Below are 20,757 nucleotides of genomic sequence, written 5' to 3' on the forward strand. Positions count from 1 at the left end.
GGTTATTTTTAGCTGAAAGTTTAATCTTTGTGCATTTCTTCTCCTGTGTATTGTCTCCCAAAGAGCCACTGTATTGCACCACAGGGAGAGGGACTCTACCTTAGTCCGGTGAAGAACACAAGCCTACACCCATTGTGGCCTCTCCAATCACCTACCTGTACTCAGCGGGACTGAGGACCTTGATGGCAGGGCTCACTGTAGGAGAGGGTCAAGGTCAATGGTAATGTCTGCTATGGGCTTCACACGTGCCTTGGGAGTGACTGACCCCCCCGGCCAGCCAGGCCACTTGCTGTAATTGCAACATTAGCTCCACCCACTTCTTACATGGTCCCAGATTCTCATGTCCTCAGTGAAACATTGATCTGTATTCGGTGTCCATACCTTTAAGTAGCTAAGGATAAATGAAAAGTTAGGTCAGCATCTCTTGTACAGAGGAGTTCCTTACAAAATCAATTCATATTGCTTTCAACTAAAGCCATCGTGTATTCTGACTGTTAAATTTAGAAAATAAAGGGAAAATTACAATAGAAAAGATAAATAAAAATGAATATGATGTCATCATCCAGATATAACCACTGATAATATTTTTGGAGTGTTTACTGTCAGCCAATTTCTTTTTCTATTTAAGTTTTCACTTCCAAATTTTCTTCATGTCTATAAAAATTTGTTTTCTGTCATTTAGTAAGTGATAAAATGTTTGTTTTTCATCATTTAGCAGTGCATCTTGCACGTTTTGCATGCCATAACTCTTCCCCTAAATGTGTTTACTCTGAGTAAGATTCTTTGAGACAGATTTCCATATGTTGATTTTCAGTTTGAGAAGATATTGGTTATGAGGATGTAGGTAACTATTTACAGCTTTCCTAGTTATTCTCAATGAACTGTTACACTAAATGAAACATGTTCAGGGGCTCTGCTTTCAAACTAGAAAAACCCCCGACTTCACATCCACCACTAGTCTGCTTTGCCTATACTCTTGGAGAAATGAATGATCTTGTAAGAAGAGAAGAATTAGGTTAAATGCATCTTTCGCAATATGAACTGTAAGCAGGCACACTTGTCTGCTTTGCTGCAGTAAGAATGTACAGGGATGCTATCTGGTTTTCCGCTCCTCCTACAACTGCTTTCAGCAGCCCACAGCCTTAACCCTTGAAGAGAGCCCCTGATAGTGCAGAGAACACCACTAACCTGCCAGCCAGCAGGACTCTGCACTCTGGAAGGGAACATTCTGCCAGAGACTGCGGGAAGGAAGGCACAGGGAGGGGGAACAGCGCTGAGACCCAGACACTCCAGCAAGAGTTTTAGAATCCCCTTGGTTTTAAACAGAGGGGAAAATTTTAATTTTTCATAGACTTAAAAAGAAAAATTAAATCTATGTTAAAGTTATTAAATGTTGATCTGCATTGGCAGTTCCAAATTTAACTATGTATAATAATTATGGAGTGCCTGCTAAAAATTCAGATTTTCAGGCCTTACCACAGACTTACTAAATCAAAATCACAAATAAGATAGGAGGTAATCAAACAATATATATTTTTTAAAAATTTCCCACAGAATTCTTCTTTCTTTCATTAGGTTTATTGGTACAGTTAAAGTAAACAATACAATTGTATTAATCATTAGGACCTTTACACAACGTATCTTGGTTCTTATTTTTCCACATACCCTACCCTCCCTTTACCCTTCTTCCCTATTATTTCTACTTTTTCCTTTCTCATATTTTTTCTTTTCCCCTCTTACCTTTCTCCTACCCCTCCCACTTGTCTTTCTTCTTTAGAACTTTTCTTCCTATTATACAATATCAAATATACATTTTGATCCTTATTTACAGTTTTAGATTTTCACACCAGAGAAACTACTCAGTATTTACACAGGTGTGCTCTCTTAATTTCAGTTAAAGAGTACGACCTCAATGTGCATCCACTTTTTGGAGAATGAGCCATGTGCAGCTGAAAAAAATGTGTATTCTGATTTTGTGGGGTGGAACACTCTGTAGACAACTATTAAGTTCATTTATTCAATAGCTTGGTTCAGTTCTAGTATTTTGTTGTTGATTTTTGTCTAGGTGATCTATTTGTGACAGTGAGATATTGAGGCCCCTCACTATGATTGTATTAGTGCTTATTTGGTTTTTCATGTCCTTTAATATTTGTTTTGCATAGTTGGAGGCAGTAGCATTTGGTGCATATATATTTATGATTGTTATCTCTTCCTCTTGGATTGTTTCCTTTACAAGCATGTAGTGACCTTCTTTGACTCTCCTAATTAGTTTTGGTTTGAAATTTACTTTGTCTGCAAATAAGATAGCTATCCCCTGCTTTTTTCTGGGTTCCTTTCACATGGAGAACTCTTTTCCATCCTTTTACTGTCAGTCTATGACTTTCTTTCTAAACCAGGTTTCTTGAATACAGCATATTGTTGGATTTTGTTTCTTAATCCATTCTGCCAGTCTATTTCTTTTGATCAATGAATCAAGGCCATTAACAATGATGGTTATAATAGATATAAAATGACTTATCATTGTCATTATGTTATTTTCCTGTTGTTGGCTCTTTTTTATTTATCCCCTTCTCCCTATAATTTCTTGTCTTGCCTGATGGATTTGCTTTGTTGAGCCTCATGGAGTGATCTTCAATGTCTTTTTCTAGGATATTGTTTAGAATTGTTTGGAGTGCTGGTTTGGTATTCATGAAGTTTCTCAGGTGTTCTTTGTCATGGAAGCATCTTATTTCCCCATCAATTTGGCAAGAGAGTTTTGCAGGTTACATCACTCTAGGTTGGAAGTTATTTCTTTTAGGGCTTGAAATACCTCACTCCAGGTTCTCCTTGACTTGAGGGTTTGTGTTGAAAAGTCCACTGTGATTCTGATGGGCTTTCCTCTTCATGTGATTTATTTCTTTTCTGTAACTGCTTTCATTATTTTCTTCTTCTGTTGGGTTTCTGGAATCTTGACTATTATATGTCTAGGTGTAGATATTTTGTGATCATGGCTAATTGGATTCCTATATGCCTCATTTATCTGTATGTCAAGTTCTTTGGCTCTGTTTGGGAAGTTTTCTGTCATTAATTCTGTGAACAGTTTTTTAAAATGTCATTTGCTCTTTCTTATGCTTTTTCATGGACTCCTATTAATCTTATATTATTATTTTTTGCTTCTTCTAGGAGCTGTTGGATTGATTTGTCATGGTCCCTTACTATTTTTAAGAGATCTCTCTTTTCATGGTCACTGACTGCCATCCTGTCTTCTGTGTCTGATATACTGTCTTCCAATTGGCTCAGGCTGCTGTGTATACTTTCAGTGGAGTATCTCCTGGATATCAGTTTTAATCTGTTTGAAGGATTCCACTTTTTTCCTATATTAAATGTTCATGGTTTCCATTTCTTACCTATACTGAGCATTCATGGCTTCCATCATAGTCCTGAACTCATCTATTTTTTTTATCTGTTTCTCTTCTAGAGACTCTAATCATGTCTTTTATTCTTCTCACCATCTCTGTAGTTTTCTGGGAAATTATTTCTGGTTTGAATTTTTCTAGAGCCTCATTTATCTGTTTTGTTACTTCCTGTGCTATTAGTTCAGGGTGTCCAGGTGGTTGATTATCACACTTTTCCACATTGATTTCTCTAGAATTTGCCTTTGGTAAGCTGTAAGACTGGGTTTGTGTCTTGCTTAAATGTCTTTTCATTTTTATTATTGTTGTTGGTACAGTCCTTGGTTTAATTCCTGGGTTGATACTTTGATATTGATTATTGTAAGAATCTTTGTTGCTTGTATTTAGAACCCTTATGGAATGATTGCTTCTCAGAGGTGTCTTCCAGACATAGCTGGTCTTAAGGTTTTGATTCTCTAGTGGCTGTGGGGCAATCTCATTTTCATTAAAGATAACTGACTAGATCAATCACAACACTAGCCCAAGTGACATAATCAGCAACAATAGAATCAAGCACAGCTTAGAAGATAACAATTTGTGGTAGTTATTAATCTATCATCTCTATCACCTTTAACCATATGAAATAAATAAAAATCAAGGACTAGCCCAAAATATGTTAATAGTGTATAAACTGTTCAATATAGTAACTGTACCCTTCGGGATGGAGACTTAGTAGGTGTAAGGCCCTCTTATTGATCTTCACTTACGCTCTATCTTTAAGACCCCCTGCACCACTGCAGTGTGGATCCAGGCACAGGCGCAGCCAGGAGGCCAGAAGTGGGAGGTGGGAGTGGGGGGCAACCCTGGGTGGTACTGGGGCACCCACATGGCTCTGGTCCTCACTGGTCCCCTGGAAGCTGGAAGGTGGGGGAAGGGGGTGGGGCCACACTGGTGGCTTAAACTGCTCTTCCCCAGGGAATTCCAATGCAACCTATGGGAAACCACTGTCTCAAAGAGTTGGAACTAAAAATCTCAAGCAATGATTTGTGATTTGGTCTGCTTGATGTAAGACAAGGACAAACTAATTGAACAAATTATCTGGATGAAGTAGAGGCATTTGTCCCCTCAAGTAAACCAGAACATTACCAGTGTTCAGCTCTGTCCTCAGCCAGTGGCTTCCAGTTCCTTACTGTGGCAACATGGAGCTCCACACAGAGTTCTGTATGTGCAACAGCCAGTTGGCATATCTAACAAATGGGAAATGACTTAGGTCACCAAAACAAAGCAAACTGCCATTCTAGCTGGATGAAATGGCTTTAGGATGAGAAAATATACCATGTATGGGTGACATTTTCAAATACTAAAAATAGGTCATGCATACTCAGTCACTTCTCTCTTGTCATGAACCCCTTTCTGGAAATGGCTTTTCTGAGGAAAAAAAAGTGAAAGGCACAGCCTCCCCATAAGAAAGACAAGATTTGATAAAGAGAACATAATTTATTCCAAAAGATAAGAAGGGAATAATATAAGATTCTGCTTAATCAAGGGCCAGATGTGAAGAGAGGGATTTGGTGGGATCTGGTCTGCATAATCATGCCAGCCTTGCAGAGACAGCTGGCTTGCAGTTGAGTAGCTTCTCACAGTCTTTGTTTTAAATGTCTCTTTACAGCAGCATGCTGGAGCCTGGAGGATAACCATTTTTATTGGCTGATGTATTGGAGGAAATTTTTTGAAAGCCTGATTTAAGCCATAAATCAATGGGTTAGAAATTTCTATATAAATCCACTTACAGAAGCAATTATAATTCACCCTCTCCCTCTGCCTGTACCAAGATAATTTTTCACCCCAGGAATCCCATTGTAAATTGTCCTGCAGACGTCGCTTTCTAAATAGTTCGTCGCATGCAATGGAGAGGACACTCATTGGTTACAGCCGGCGTCATTTCAACATGTCACACTGGAGAAAACTTTTATCTTAATGTAATGGGAACATTAATGTTTAGAAAATAAACCTCTGAGCTCTACTGTAAATATAGATGTATTTATTTCATGCTTGTTATTTCACCAACCAAAAGAAATTCCTATTGACACCTTTGATATAACTTTCCAAATATTTTCCCAAGTGTATCACACATGTACACACACATATGCAGAGGCACATTTATATTACCCAATAATGAAAATTAGAAATAAATTTTATTAAATTATGCATACATTTTTCTAAATAAAGAATCATGCTGTATATAATGTTTTGTAATCTTTTTTTCTTACTCTCAATAAGAATATACTTTTTTCCCCTATATCAGGGTAATGGCAGAGACCTATAATCCCAGAATTCTAGGCGATTGAGGCAGGCAGATTGCAAGTTGAAGCATAGCCTGAACAACTTAACAACTTAGTGGGTCCCTGCCTCAAAATAAAATAAAATTTAAAAAAGGGGCCAGGGGTATAACCCAAAGTGAAGACCCTGGGTTCAATTCCCTGTACACATAAAAAATGTTCACCTATAAAATTATTTTTGATAATTGAACTTTTTTTTTTCCAGTACCAGGGACCGAACTCAGAATCTTGCACTTGCCAGGCAGGCACAGCACCAGTGAGATACACCCCCAGCCCCTTGAAATCTTTTATCTGTATCTGCTGTCATTCACTCAACCAATTCCTTATGTAAGACATTTAGATTTTTTTTCATAAATTCCTCGCTATTATATAAAACACAATAATGACTAGCAAGATTAAAACATATTTTCCTCGGTATTAATTGCATTCTGAAGGTAAGTTTCTTGATATAGAATTTATAGGCCAAATGTGCTCTTGCAAACATACAAGTATCATACCAAGTGATCTCTGTCTGGGGGGCACAGGCCAGACCACTTGCTTAAGTTCTTTAAGGCAAACCAGACTTCCCTGTCCTAGCACACAGAACAGTGTTAAACTCATTACTGGGCCAAAGTAGCTCCTCCCAATTCCAGGGGAGGTCAAAGAGATTGCAGACAGAGCAAACACCACCGGCATGTTCTGTTCTTTCCTTCTATAGCATTCACTATGTGGCAGGCACCGTGTTGGGTGCTGGCAACCGTGGTTTCCTGCCCATGGTTCTGAACAAAAATAACTGCAGATTCTCAGAGATGACCCCCACAGGGTATGCTCTGTGTTGTGAGAGTCACATGCAGGGTGCCCTGAAAACACAAGGACAGTGCAAGGCTCCATTTGCTGAGGTCTGAGACAGATCACACAAAGGTCATGTCCTAAGCATAAATGAATGTAGAAGTTGTCCAGGTAGACAAGCATGCAGATGAGGAATGTTGCAGGTGGGTAGACAGACACTCAGAGGCTCAAGGGCCTGTCTGAGAGCGACAGGTTCCGGGTAATGGTAAGTTACAGTTATGCAGAGAAAGCACAGGCCCAGTCCAGACAGAATAGGAGGTCAGGTCAGAGAGAAGGGCTCTGAATGCCATACTAGAAACTCCAGACTTCATGGTGCAGGAGACCAGAAGATTCTGAGTACGGCATTTTCAATCCTCTTCAAAGACGTGCTTTCATTTGCACACATAGAGGGTTAGAAATAAAAGTTTTGGTATCACAGGATGGCTGAGATTAAGTTCATATTTGTAAAATTCATCACAATGCCTGAGCTACACAGTGCACTCAATACACGGGAGATACTACAATAAGACAAGTAAGACGTCGGGATTAATCTTCATAATAACCATCTAAAAGAAGTGTGAGAGAAAAGCAGTCCAAAAGGGCTAAAGGATTTGCTCAGATTCCAACGGGGAGTTTGTGCAAAAGCGTGAATCTGAATCACACTCTGACTGTGCTTTAGCATCACATCACGTAGCTACAATACAATACAATACAATACGATGCGCTGTGTCTGTCTGCATGGTGTAGCTACAACAAAATAGCACGAGTAGGCAATTCGTGAGAACTGGGAATGCACTTCCGTGCAGCCCCACCGGTTGGGCGTCTACGTGTCTTGTGCCATTTGAGCCCCATGCTAAGATGAACAAACAGGATCAGGGAGGATGAACAATTTGCCCAGCCCCACACTCAGTAAGCAGCAATGTCAAATTTGCGCATCGTTCCTACTTTTAGTAGGATCTACAGCACACAAGGCCTGCCTTCCCTGTGTGGAGCTGGTGCATGCGCACAGCACCTTAATTCCTTTCCCCTCTCTTTCCCTCCCCTGCCCCTCACCCTCCGTCTCTTGTCCCCGTCCTCATTTGAGAAAGATCTGTCTCCCTGCTTCCTACTCTCTTTTACTTTGCTCTTTATTTATAATTCGGCTTTCTCATATAAGAGAACCCAAGCAGTATTTAAGCCTGTGTGTCTGACTTATTTCACTAACACTACGGTCTTGCGCTGTGTCCGTTTTCCTACAGCTGACTTGAGATCATCCTCGATGGCTGAGTAGCTCTCTGTTCTGTGCAGATACCCACATTTTCTCTCTCATTCATTGGCTCGTGATTGTACGGGCCACTTCTAAGATTTCACTATTATGGACTGTGCCGCTGTAGACATGGGTATTAATGCATCACTGTGATGTGTTGTCTTTAACTGTCTGGGGAAGAGACCTAGAAGAGCAATAGCAACAGCCGGCTCAAGTGGAATTCTAGTTAGTGTTCTGCAGACTCTGCACACTGAATTCCATGGCGGTTGTACTAGTTTGGATTCACACCAGCGTTTGGGGGTGGATTCCTTTTCTCCACAGCCGCATCAGCATTTGTTTATTTGATTTCTTGATGATGACCGTTCTTTCTAGACTCTTGGTGTTGCTTTAATTTGCATTTCTCTAATGGCCAGCAATGCTGAACGTTTCTTGAGGTATTTATTCGCCAATTACACTTTTCCTGTGACATAACTATTCATATCATTTGCACAGTTTTTGATTGCCTCTTTATTTTGGGGTGTCCAGTTTTTTTGTTCTTTAGTTTAGATATTTGTCTTCTGTTTGAGGGAATAGCTGACAGAAAAATTTTCCCATTCCGTAGGTTGGCTTTTCACTTTCTTGGTGGTTTCTTTTGCTGTGCAGAATCTTTTAAATTTGATATGATCCTATTTGTTGATTCTCTGAACTATTTTCTGTGCAGTTGGGATTCTGTTTAGAAAGTCCTTGCCTGCACCTCTGATGCCAAGAGTTTTATCCTTATCTTCCAGCAAGGTAAGTGTGTCTGTTTCAACATCTAGTTTTCTGGCCATCTTGATTTTAGTTTAGTACCTGGTGAAAGATATGGATCTAGATTCAATGGTTTGCATGTGCATAACCAGCTTTCCCATCGTCACTCATTAAAGAGTCTAGCTTTTCTCCACTGCATATTTCTAGCCCCCTTGTCAAAAGTCATATAGTTTAATGTACTTGGGGTTGTTTCCACATCTTTATTCTGTTCCGTGGATCCTTGTGTCTGTTTGTGTGCCAGTACTATGCTGTTTTTATCACTGTAGCTTTGTAGCATAACTTCAGCTCCAGGATTGTGCTGCCTTCCGGTTTACTCTGTTACCCAGGATTGCTTTTGTTATTCTGGTTATCTTCTAGGTTTCATATGAATTTTAGGATTATTTGTCTAGTTCTGTAAAGAATGCTGTTAGTATTGCATTAAATCTGCATATCAATTTTGAAAGTATGACCATTTTGACTATATTAGTTCTGCCTATCCAAGAACAAAGGGTATCTTTCCATTTGATGTCCTCTTTGATTTCCTTCTTCAAAGTACTGTAGTTTTCATTGTAGAGGGCTTCCACCTCCTCAGTTAATTCCTACGTATTTAATTTTTCTTGGTGCTATTGTGAATGATTTTTTCTCTAGTTTCTTTTGCAGTGAACTCGTTGGTATGTGGAAACACTGTCGACTTTTGTTTGTTAATTTTGTATCCTACTACATTACTGAATGTAGTTATTAATTCCAGTGTCACCAGGCTGGGTCGGAGGGTTCCTGAGGCTGAAACAAGAAATATAACTCACCCCTTTAAATTAACTTTTCAGATTCATGACTCTCATCATGGAGAAAGAATTTTTAGGATGGCCAGTAAAAGAAACATAAAAAGGATTTATTTAAGGGAGATATAGGAGCCCTCCAGGATGGAGTGTGGGTTACTCAAAGAAATGCAGCACAATACAGCTGGGAAGAAGGGATCCTTTATATGTGTGTTTTGGGAGGTAGAAACCTGTGCAGTTTGAGAATCTATTGTCCTAGTCTTGGTCTCAGTGGGTGGAGAGGACAGTCCACCTTTAGTGAGCTGTTCCTGTGGGAAATGCCAAAGGGGTCCCTTCACTGGTGAAACAGGACCATTTGCAAGTAAAGGGAAATGGGCAGACTCATTTGTAGATGAAAGGAGATGCCCAGGTTTCCTGTTTTGGGAAAAGGAAAAAAAAGTAAATAAACTGGGCTTATGTTCTAAAACTAATGTTTCCCCCCCTCCCTCCTTCTCTCTTTTAAGAATAGGAAAAAAGTATTGAGAGAAAGAACACTTCTGTCTAAGAGAGACAAAAGGGGGACCAGAAAGTGGGTTGCATGCCCACCCCACTTCTCAAAGATGCTTTATACAGCAAAGCCATGTAGTGAGGTGGGTACAAAGTGGGACAAAATTGTAAGACCCAATGGAAAATTATAAGGTGGGACTACAGTTTTTCTTTAAAGTACAATTTTTAAAATCTGAATTTCCTTGTCTCCTTTCTACCTAGCTTTATTTCTTCTATCCTACCTCACCAGAAGTCTTTTGGTGGATTTTGGGTATTCTATACAAAGGATTTTCTTGTGTGCAAATAACAATAATTTGGCTTATTTTCCTTGCCTGATTGCTCTTGCTAATGCCTCAAGTACTATGTTGAACAGGAGTAGTAATAATGAACATTCTTGTCTTGTTCCTGATTTTAGGGGGACAACTTTCAATTTTCCCCCTTTAATATGATATTGGCTGTAGGTTTGTAATAAATGGCTTTTATCAGATTGAAATAAGCTCCTTCTATGCCTATCTTCTTCAGTGTTTTTATCATGAAAGGATGTTGAATTTTGTCAAGGCTTTTCCTGTGTCTATTGAGATGATTGTGTGATTTTTGTCCTTGATTCTGTTCATGTGATCTATTGCATTTATCACTTTGCATGTGTTGGACCATCTTTGCATCCCTGGATGAAGCTTATTTGGTCATGATGTGTGATATTTTAGATTATCTGCTGCATTCTGTTTACCAGGATTTGATGAGGATTTTTGCATCTATATTTACTAAAGAGATGAGTCTCTGGTTCTCTTTTTTCATTGTATCCTTGTCTGGTTTTGGATTCAGGCAAATAGTAGCTTTCAGGAATTACTTTGGGAGTGCTTCTTCCCTTTCAGTTTCATTAAAGAGCTTAAGGAGTACTTGATATAAGAGAAATATAGCTCCCAACCTGCTAGATATCAGATACACTGAGTGTGTTTCTCAAAATCTAAGAATGAATTCTAAGGAACAACAGAGTATAAGAGTAGGAAAGATTTTTTTTTTTTTTGTACCAGGGATTGAACACAGGACCTTATTCTTTTAAAACAGGTGGTGGAACCTCTGAGCTAAATCCCCACCAGGAAAGATTTACTGAAAGATAGCTCCTGAGAGAAAAGAGGGGTCTGGGAAGTGGGTTGCCACTAAGACCCTTGTCAAGGGTAATTTATACAGCAAAGTCACAATATGAGTACAGTGTAAGCCAATAATCAACTTATAGGATTATGAGTATAGCTGCTTAACTAATATTGATCCATAGGGAGGTGGGTCTTGTATCAAGGTGCATGGAAAGAACAAAGGCACTTTTGGGAAGGGTCCAGATGCTCTGCTCACCCACTTGGGCAACTGGTGCCTGGACTTCCTGGACCAGGTGGTATTCATTACAGTATAATTCTACGTTTCCCTTTGTCCCTTAGGGAGGTATGCAGGACTGCCCACTGCACCTCTGTCTGGAGACCTGGCCTTCTTCACACATACCTCCAACTGCAATTCTGATGTCTTTATTTCTTCTGCTGACGTTTTTGAGAGCCCAGTCTTTCTCTGACTATATATTAATTTCTATCTAATTTAGCTGCCTATAATATATTGATGTTTTGTCTTTTCTAAAGTTTGTGTACAGTTAATCTTGACCTGGGCTTTCTCAGTTGTTAGATTTTTTATTATTATTATTGCTGCTTTGTTTCATTATCCATTATTGGATTATTTGGGGGTTTTTATATTTTCTTGGTTCAGTTTTAGTAATTCATATGTATCTAGGAATCTAACAATTTCTTCTAAATTCTCAAATTGATTAGGGTATAGGTTTGCAAAACTGGTGTTAATAACATTTTATATTTCATCAGTTTCCATTGTGATTTTATCTTTTTCATTTCTAATTGCATTGATTTGGATCTTTTCTCTCTTTTTATGCTTTTTTTGGTTAGATTGGCTAAGGGTTTGTTTTGTTTATTCTTTTGAAAAACCAAGTCTTCATTGATTCTTTGTATTGTTTTTTCAACTCAGTTTTATTGATTTTATAATTTCCTTCCTTATAGTAGCTTTGGATTTGGATTGTTTGGATTTGCTCAGAACTTTAGGTACATGGTTAGAATATTTATTTGGGTTCTGTTCTTATGATGTGGGCATTCACAGCTATAAACTTCCCTCTTAGGACTGCTTTCACTGTGTCCTAAGTTCTGGTATATTGTACTGGCATTATCTATATACTGTCTTACTTCTTTGATTTTTTTTCTGTAACCACTGTTTATTTAAGAGTGTATTGTTTAGTGTCCATTAATTTCCATTATTTCTGTGCTTTCTTTTGTCATTGATTTCTAGTTTCATTGTGCTATTATATAATGTGCATATTATAATTTCAATTTCTTTGCATTTACCTAAGCTTGCTTTATTGGCTAGTACGTAGCCTATTTTGGAGAGAGTTCCATACATTGCTGAGAAGACTGTGGCCTCTGTTGATCAGTTTTTGAACCACATAGTTCCTAATCCAGTATTTTTAAGCTCTGTGAACATGTAATCCATGACACCTGGATGCACTACCTCTTCACCAAAAATATTCTATGTCCTGTCAAGAGCCATCAGCATCCAGTCAGCTTTTTTCCTGAGCTAATACTTCAGAAGTGGTCCCAGGAATCACTGGCTTGTTAAGTTACTGAGTGACCCTGGCATACTGCAATTCTGTTCCTTGAAGAAGGATAGTCTTCTAAAGGAAAGCTACCGTAAAAAAAAAAAAAAAAAAAAAAAAAAAAAAAAAAAAAAAAAAAAAAAAAAAAAAAAAAAGCCTCCCTGCTAATTTAATGGGTTGATAGAAACATCTGCGACTGAGTTCCTCCACCTGGCAGTGTGTCGGATGCTGGTGATGAGAGGAAGGGGAGAGTGACATTTACTAACTTAGGTTGTGTCCTCCATGCAGAGGGATGAGGCACACACTGGTGAGTTAGAATGATTCACTGGAGCTGTTTGGGCAATCTGTGGAGACAGACTTAAATCTTGCCTACAGAGCTCTCTGGGAGCAAAATCTATCCTATCACTGTATGGAGAGAGAGAGACAAATCAGCTCTGCAATTGTGTGGTGCATCCTGGGAGCAGCAGCTGCTGTCAATGTTCAAACTTCCTCTGGATTCATAACGAGCTGCTCTCAGCCAAACCTGTTTAGGCAACATGGTACCAACCACGGGACAGGGAGACTGTGTAGGCAGATAGCAGCTTTGAAGGGGCAGAAGACAGTATCAGAGGATGAAAAGAGAGCTTGGTGTAAAGGCTCCATTGGTCAGGAGTAACTGCAGGATTCTAGAAAAGGCAGCACCCTGTGTGCATCTCCCTCACGGTGTGCCCTGCATAAGCATGGCCCGTGCCCACCCCATGTGGTAGAGGTGGGTCAGTGCACAGCAGTGCTGTGGGCAGAGAGGGGCATGAGGGCCTTAGCCACTGCTCCCACCCATCTCCTTCCCTGGCCGTTCTGTGGTATAATCACAACGCTACTCATGGGTCCTGAGTTTCGCTCAACCTTAGTTGTGCTCAAGGCCCATGCAACCTCCCTTAAGTCTGTTAACCAATTTAATGGATAAAACAACTTACCAAAATGAGGATGTTATGTTTGGAGCTAGGTGTCCCCCCAAAGCCTCACGTGGTCATAGGTGGCTGAATGTAGAGTGTGTGATGCTGGGATTAAGGGCGTGTGATGGGTTTGTACTGCACTAGTCCTGGTAGTCTGGATAAAGGGGCAGAAAGATGCCTTTAAATTTCCCTTGTTTTTGCTACCATGTAGGAACCATGAGAAACCATGTTTCTCCTCTGCCATGTTCCACTCTGCTTTGAAGCCCGCCGATTATGGACTGAAACTTCTACCAACTGTGAGCTGAATAAACCTCTCCTTGTTTAACTTTGGGTGTCAGGTATTTTGTCTCAGCAATGACAGAAAAGTAAGTAAGACAAGGAGCATAATTATCACCACTGACAAATAAGGCTTCACATAACTTGCCCAAGGTCACCCAAATGCTGAGTGGCGATGGGGGTGGGCGTTTAAAGTCTAACCAGGAGGCTGCATCATCTTGAGCATGCTTCTGCTCCGAAACATCATTGCCAAATTACTGTGCTTGCAGAAAGTGTAATACTAAATTACTATGGATTTCCCAGTTCATTTTCTTCTGAACTTTTATCACAATCCCAGCATATCTTATTTACTCCTTGAATGTTTTCCCCAGAGAACTATCAGCTCCAGGAGAGCAGGGATCCTGTATGTCATGTCTGCTATCATCTGACAAGCACCTCAAATCTTGCCTAACATATATGAAGCTTTCATTACAGATTCCTTGAATGAATGAAAGGGAATGCCATTAACACACTCAGGGTAACCAGGTCCATAGGTCAAGAGCATCTCAGAAGCAGGCCCCATCATCTAGTTCCTATGGCCAAATCACAAGAGGTACTATGTGATACAGTTTTCAGAGCAGGCATCTACATTTTGGAGCAGGCAAATCTGAGTAAATCACTGCTTACTCAAGTGACTTTGAGAAAGGTACTTAAACTCTCTGGGCCTCCATAGTTGTAACATCTATAAAATGACAGGGCTGTCAAGAGAGTTAAATGATAAAATCCTGACACATGTAGTTGCATCTTAACATTAGATGTTAAAGTCTTTATTTCCTATTTCTGCAGTGATGTCTAGGCTAGAGTAGAGGCTAAAACTGTTTGTGGAATGACTGGAGGAAAAATCAGTGTTCAGCAAATAAGGCCACTGGGAGGTCCCAATCCATGTGGACAGGAAGCATCCAGTGCAGGAATATTGTGGGCTCAGCCCAGGGTCATGACTTTCATGGATTGAATAGGAGCTCCTCTCTTCCATATTTGTGCCCACTCAGACTTCAGTGGGACCTGTCTAGAAATAGGGTCTTTGCACTCAAAATCAGTTAAGTACCTTGAGGAAAAAAATCATACCAGCTTTTGAGTGGTTCTTCTTTCAACAAGAAGAGGGTAGCAAGACTCACAGAAGAAAACAAATGGTCAAATGAGGAAAGAGAGGCAGAGATTGAAGTAATGCTGCCACAAGCCAAGGAAGTCCAGAAGCCATCGAAGTAGGAAGAAGCCAAGGATTATCCTCCAAAGCATTACAGGGCACACAAATAGACTTGCCAAAATCTTGATTTCAGATTACTGGCCTCCAGAACCACCATAGAACCTGATTCTGCTGTTTTCAGCTCCCTGGTTTGTTGTTATTTGTTTATGGAAGCCAAAGTAATACAGTGGTGGATATACAAGCTATTTGAACTTAATGTAAAGAAACAAATAGGGCCATAGATTTAGCTCAGTGGCACTGAGCCTGCCTCACAAGCCAAAGGTCATGAGTTCGATTCCCAGTACCAAAATAAAAAAAAGAAAAGAAGGCTTGGGCCCCAACCCTGGGAATGGTAGCCATGCCCTCTCCTGCCGGGCACCACCATCACTCCAGCACCAGGAAGGTAGCTGCACAGGTGCCCCTGAACCCCCACAACTCCCCTAACCCCCCACACACTCTCAGACCTCCTGATTGTGCCAGTCTTTGGACCCACTGTGCAGAGGCAGAGGTAGTCATAAAGGGTATTTTTCTGAGTTCCCAACTCTGAACATCTTTAAAGAAAGGGTGTGGGAAACCTGTAGTAAAATGGTGAGGAGTTCAACCATTCAGGAGGTCGGGGAACTCAATCTGGGCCTTGTAGCCCAAGGTTAGTCTGCATCGTGAGGTTCTGCCACCAGCTACCTGAGATCAGTGATCTTGATTCTACACATGGCTGCGTATGTTGTATATTATGACAGCAGAGATATAGTCTGAAAGAAGCCCTTCAAATCCTTTTTTTTCTTTCTTTTCCTCATTTCACTCTGCAAATTCTTTCTCTTTTCTGTCCTCTTTCTCCAACTCAGTCTCTTGCTCCACCATATTATCCCTCATCTCCCTTTCTGTTTCTGCTCCTGCCCTAACTCAGATTTCTTCTTTTATTATTTTTTCTCTTTTCTTTATGTTCTTTTCTTCTGTCATTCTACCTCACACAGGGGTCAATGGTTTCAAGGGAAAGTGAGCCCCCTATTACTGTTAAGGGGATATATTCTTATCCTTGTACTTCTACTCTGTCCATTTCGAATTTAACAATTTCCTGAATATTGTGTGGTCATTCTATGTCCTCTGGCTTCACTTGAAACCTTCTCCAATTCTTTTACTTATCTACTCCTCTTGTCCTAGCTCTGTCTGAGCCCCCATCCTAAATGGTAAACATACTACGTTGAAAAGTTTGTTCACTGCAGACATGTTTTGGACTGCTTCTTGATTTCAATTTAATTCATATGGTTTAAGGGTGATATACTAGTGACTACCACAAGTGGTCAGTTTCCAAGTTGTGCTTGATCATATTGTGTTGCTGATTGTATCAGTTGGAATAAAGGATTGTGGTTGATTTGATGAGCTGTTTTCTCTGATGTTATGAAGATGAGACTGTCTCTGGGTCATTAGAGACCCAGAAGCTAGGGCACAACTGTATCAGGAAGATTTGGGTGATAACCCAGAGATTAAACCAAGGACAGCCCAACAACAAAAATAAAAATGAGAAAACACTTAAACAAGACACAAAGACAGTCTTCCAGTTCACCAATGCCAAACAGTAGGGCAAATGAGGATGAAAGGGCTGATAGTGACTCAACAGGACACCCTGAACTCAAGGCACAGGAAGTAGGAAAACAGATCAATCAGGCTCTAGAAAAATTCAAAACAGAAATAATTTCCCAAATAACCATAGAGATGGTGAGCAAAATGAAAGTCATGATTCGAGATTCTAGAACAGAAATTGACAAAAAAATGGATGAGCTCAGGACCATGATAGAAGCCATGAAGGCCCAGCATAAGAAAGAAATGGAAACAATAAACACCCAACATAGGAAAGAAATGGAATCCATAAAACAGATTCAAACAGATATCCAGGAGATTAAACACTCCATTGAAAGTGTACACAACAGAATAAAAGAATGCGAAGATAGAATCTCAGATATAGAAGATAAGATTGCAGTCAGTGACCTTGAAAAGAGAGGTCTCTTAAAAACAGTAGTGGATCATGAGATATCAATCCAACTGTGGTAGACTAAGCTGCTAGCCTGTCCTAAGTAAAAACCAAACAGCCTCCATGTTGACCCGCTGATCACCCCACCACCACAGTTGTGTCGTTACCCATGACAACGGGTTTGCGCAGACAAGTGACCTGATCCGTTACATAGTAACATTGTGTTATACTATTGTTACATTCTCCTCCCAAAGTTTATGGTTAACTATTTCCTCTTACAATTTTGCGGTTTTTGCCTTTATAAACTGCCTGTATCTGCAAATAAATGAGACCTTGACAACTCTTTGCTTGGTCTCCTTCTCTCTGCGCCCCTCTTGTCCCATTTCCAGGTATTTCCCCTTCTCGAGCTCTGCCAATTACTGACCTCACGGGCCGGGGCAAGTGGCGCCCAACGTGGGGCTCGAGACACGGGGTCTTCACCTGGTGGATGCTGCTCAGAAGATCGGCCGATCGACTCATAAGCAGTCCGCTCAGACCCACCCATCTGAGAAAGTGACTGTGCATAGCAAATACGCTCAGACCCACCCATCTGAGAAAGCGACCTGCGAGGTAAGTGAGCAGCACGAACGATGGGACAACAGGTTAGTATGTAGTTTTTGTTCAGGACTTAAAGTCTGCCCTCAGGGCACGGGGAGTTCAGGTTAAGAAAAAGGATCTAATTAAATTTAAAATGTTGGAACAAAGTCAAAGATTGTTTTAATGATTCCCTGACGAGGATTTCTGGGTAGAATCTAAGTTCTTTTTCTTTTGTGACGCCTATGTGTCTTGTCTGTGTCCTGTCTGTTGAGTGTTAACCTTACATTCATTCCTAGGAATAAGATGGGAGGATCAAGCTCCAAAAATGCCCTGTTGAACTGTTTTCTCATTAACTTTAAAATTGTTTTTTTCCCCTGAGCAAGAGGATGATTACGGGGTTAAATTCTCTCATGGAAAGCTTCGCTCCCTGTGTCAATCTGACTCCCACCGGAGAAAGCGACTGTCTGCCTCCTTGGAAGGGAAAAGGCATGCCCCCAGGATTTCCTGGGTTCCCTTTCTAGGACGCGGAGGCCAACTCACCGGTAATGGGACAGAAAGAAAATTAATGGATAAAAATCCTCTGTCTAAATGGTGAGATCCCCTGGGTTACTCCCTAGTTTGTCTTTGGAAGGGGCCTCAGGGAGGGAATATACTAACCTCTTATATGATTATCTGTGAAAGAGATTTTACAAGAGAAATCAAGTTATAAATTTTAACTATTTGATAAATGTATCTTTGTTTCAATTTGAATTGTTTAACTGGTGTGCTTTAAACATTTCTTGTGCATTGCAAATTCTTGAATTGTGATTATAAGGTTAACTTGCTCTTTTCTGTACTTTGTTGATAAAAACTCAAGGTTAATACTGTTCTATTGGCAGCCAGTCAAATTCAAAGTGTAACAATCTGAGAACAAAAAAAAAAAAAAAAAAAAAAAAAAAAAAAAAAAAAAAAAAAAAAAAAAAAAAAAAAAAGGATTCTTTAAGATGAAATTTATTATAGAAGGTTTATAATAAATGAGACAGAAAAACATTAGGAAAGCTATAAAAGTTATTCTTTTGACATGAAAGGTTTTTATATATTCATCTTGTTAAAAAACAGGTTAAAAAAAATATATATATACATACCAGACCAAAAGGCCTAAATATGTAGAGAAGGTATATAGAAATCATTTATTTATGTTTGCTTGGTGATTCCAAGTTTGTTATTAAAGGTTTACATTTATAGTCAAGAAGAGTATTCATTCCTTTAACCCTAATTCTACAAGAGATCTCTGTTAATTTTGACCTGCAAAAATTTTGACAAGTCATAACAAAAGATTTTATAATTCAATTGGCCAAAACCATCTGAGTGCACTCGTTAAAATTGTCTTATATGTTTGTCTGTCTTAAATGTTCAAAGATGTTTGTATGTTCTTGATCAAAATGACGTCAAATACAAATAGATTGTTGATTTCTACAACCTGGCTTTATAGGATCAAATAAAAAACTTGAAAGATAATTAAATATAACCTTTAAGTTTGGATACACTCCTGTTGGTGAATAAAGAAGCAGCTGCTCAGAGAATTTATTCTGATCTTTGTTCACTAATGGGAGCCACCAAAATAATTTTATAACATGTTTCTGATGATTATCTTCAAAATACACTATTTTCTGACAAAAAAAAAAAGGACAACTCCTTTAGCTCCATTTGCCCACTTCCCCTCAGAAAATTCTCACTCCCTATGTTTCATGGGTCGCCAAACTTTTACAATTGGCCAGAGAACAAAGTATAAAAATCTTCAGTAAGAAACCCGATAAAATTATTCTCCCATATTCATCAGCCCAAATATCATGGTTGATGCAAAATGATGACGAATGAACCATTTCCCTTGTCACTTTTTCTGGTATCCTTGATAATCATTACCCCGCCGATAGACTACTCAAATTTTTCAAAGTCCATCCAGTAATTTTTTCCTAAAGGACTTCCCCTCACCCACTTGATGATGCTAGTCTAATATTCACTGATGGCTCTTCCAATGGAATTGCAGCCTTTACTATTGATAATGTTACTTGGAGGATTCATTCACCTTATAAATCTGAACAATTAGTAGAACTTTATGCTGTTTTATAAGTTTTCAAAAAATGTTCCAATAATCCTTTTAATCTTTATACTGATAGCTCCTATTTGGCCTCCTCTATTCCCTTATTACAGACTGTTCCTTATATTAAGCCCACCACCCATGCCACACCTCTTTTTTCAGAATTACAGAAATTAATTCATCAGAGAGATCATCGGTTTTTTATTGGACATATTCGTGCACATTCTGGTCTCCCTGGACCTTTGGCTATGGGGAATAATGTTACCAATAGAGCCACCCAAATATTTCTCTCCATCAACCCAGATCCTATTAATCAAGCTCAACAGGCCATGCACTTCATCATCTCAATGCCCATACATTGTGCCTTCTTTTCATAATTACTCGGGAACAAACTAGACAAATTGTTAAATGCCAAAACTGTGTCACTCAATTACCTTCTCCCCATTTAGGAGTTAACCCTCGAGAGCTAGTTCCCAATGAAATTTGGCAAATGGATGTAACTCATATCCCTTCTTTTGGGAAGCTCAAATATCTGCATGTCACAATTGATACCTTCAGTGGATTTATTTATGCCACTCTTCCAGCAGGAGAAGCATCCAAAAATGTTATATCTCATGTCCTAGCCTGCCTCTCCATTCTGGGCAAGCCCTCTACAATTAAGACAGATAATGGCCCTGGATATACTGGGAAAAATTTTCAAGACTTTTGTAAACAATTACAGATATTACACATCACAGGTATTCCTTATAATCCACAAGGCCAAGGTATTATTGAAAGAGCCCATCAGTCCATCAAGAATACCTTATATAAGTTAAAAGCAACCTCACTTCATCCCTCTGTCAGCTCCCCGAAAAATGTTTTACATCATGCCTTATTTGTCCTTAATTTCCTCACCTTGGATGTCAATGGGAAATCAACTGCTGACCGCCTTTGGCATCCCCAGGCTAGCAAACAATATGCTAAAGTCATGTGGAAGGATCCACTTACGGCCGCCTGGAATGGCCCAGGTCCGGTCCTCATTTGGGGCCACGGTCATGCCTGTGTCTATGATACATCAAATAAGGCTGCCAGATGGTTTCCTGAAAGATTTCTCAGACAGATGGATTCTTTTGATAATTAACCTTTTTGTCCAGGTGACCTACATCCCTGAGACCCTCTCCTTTTCCTTTCTAGGTTTCCAAGGCCAAAATGCCCTCAAGTGTGAATTTCCGATCCTTGCTTCCCCTGGTCTTCATCAAAACTTC

General features: G+C 39.6%; 1 protein-coding gene across 1 annotated transcript in view; it reads right to left on the bottom strand.

Moving 5' to 3' along the window:
• Positions 1-303: 303 nt before the first annotated feature.
• The window catches only part of LOC104849948, a 93,613-nt gene continuing 73,159 nt past the window's right edge, over positions 304-20,757 (bottom strand). The window contains exon 3 of the mRNA XM_010606582.1: positions 304-391. Coding sequence (XP_010604884.1) covers positions 304-391 — 88 coding nt within the window. The remainder of the gene's footprint in view (positions 392-20,757) is intronic.

Source organism: Fukomys damarensis, unplaced genomic scaffold (genome assembly GCF_012274545.1).
Source record: "Fukomys damarensis isolate Sample0158 unplaced genomic scaffold, DMR_v1.0_HiC HiC_scaffold_28, whole genome shotgun sequence".
In the NCBI taxonomy this organism is placed as follows: Eukaryota; Metazoa; Chordata; class Mammalia; order Rodentia; family Bathyergidae; genus Fukomys; species Fukomys damarensis.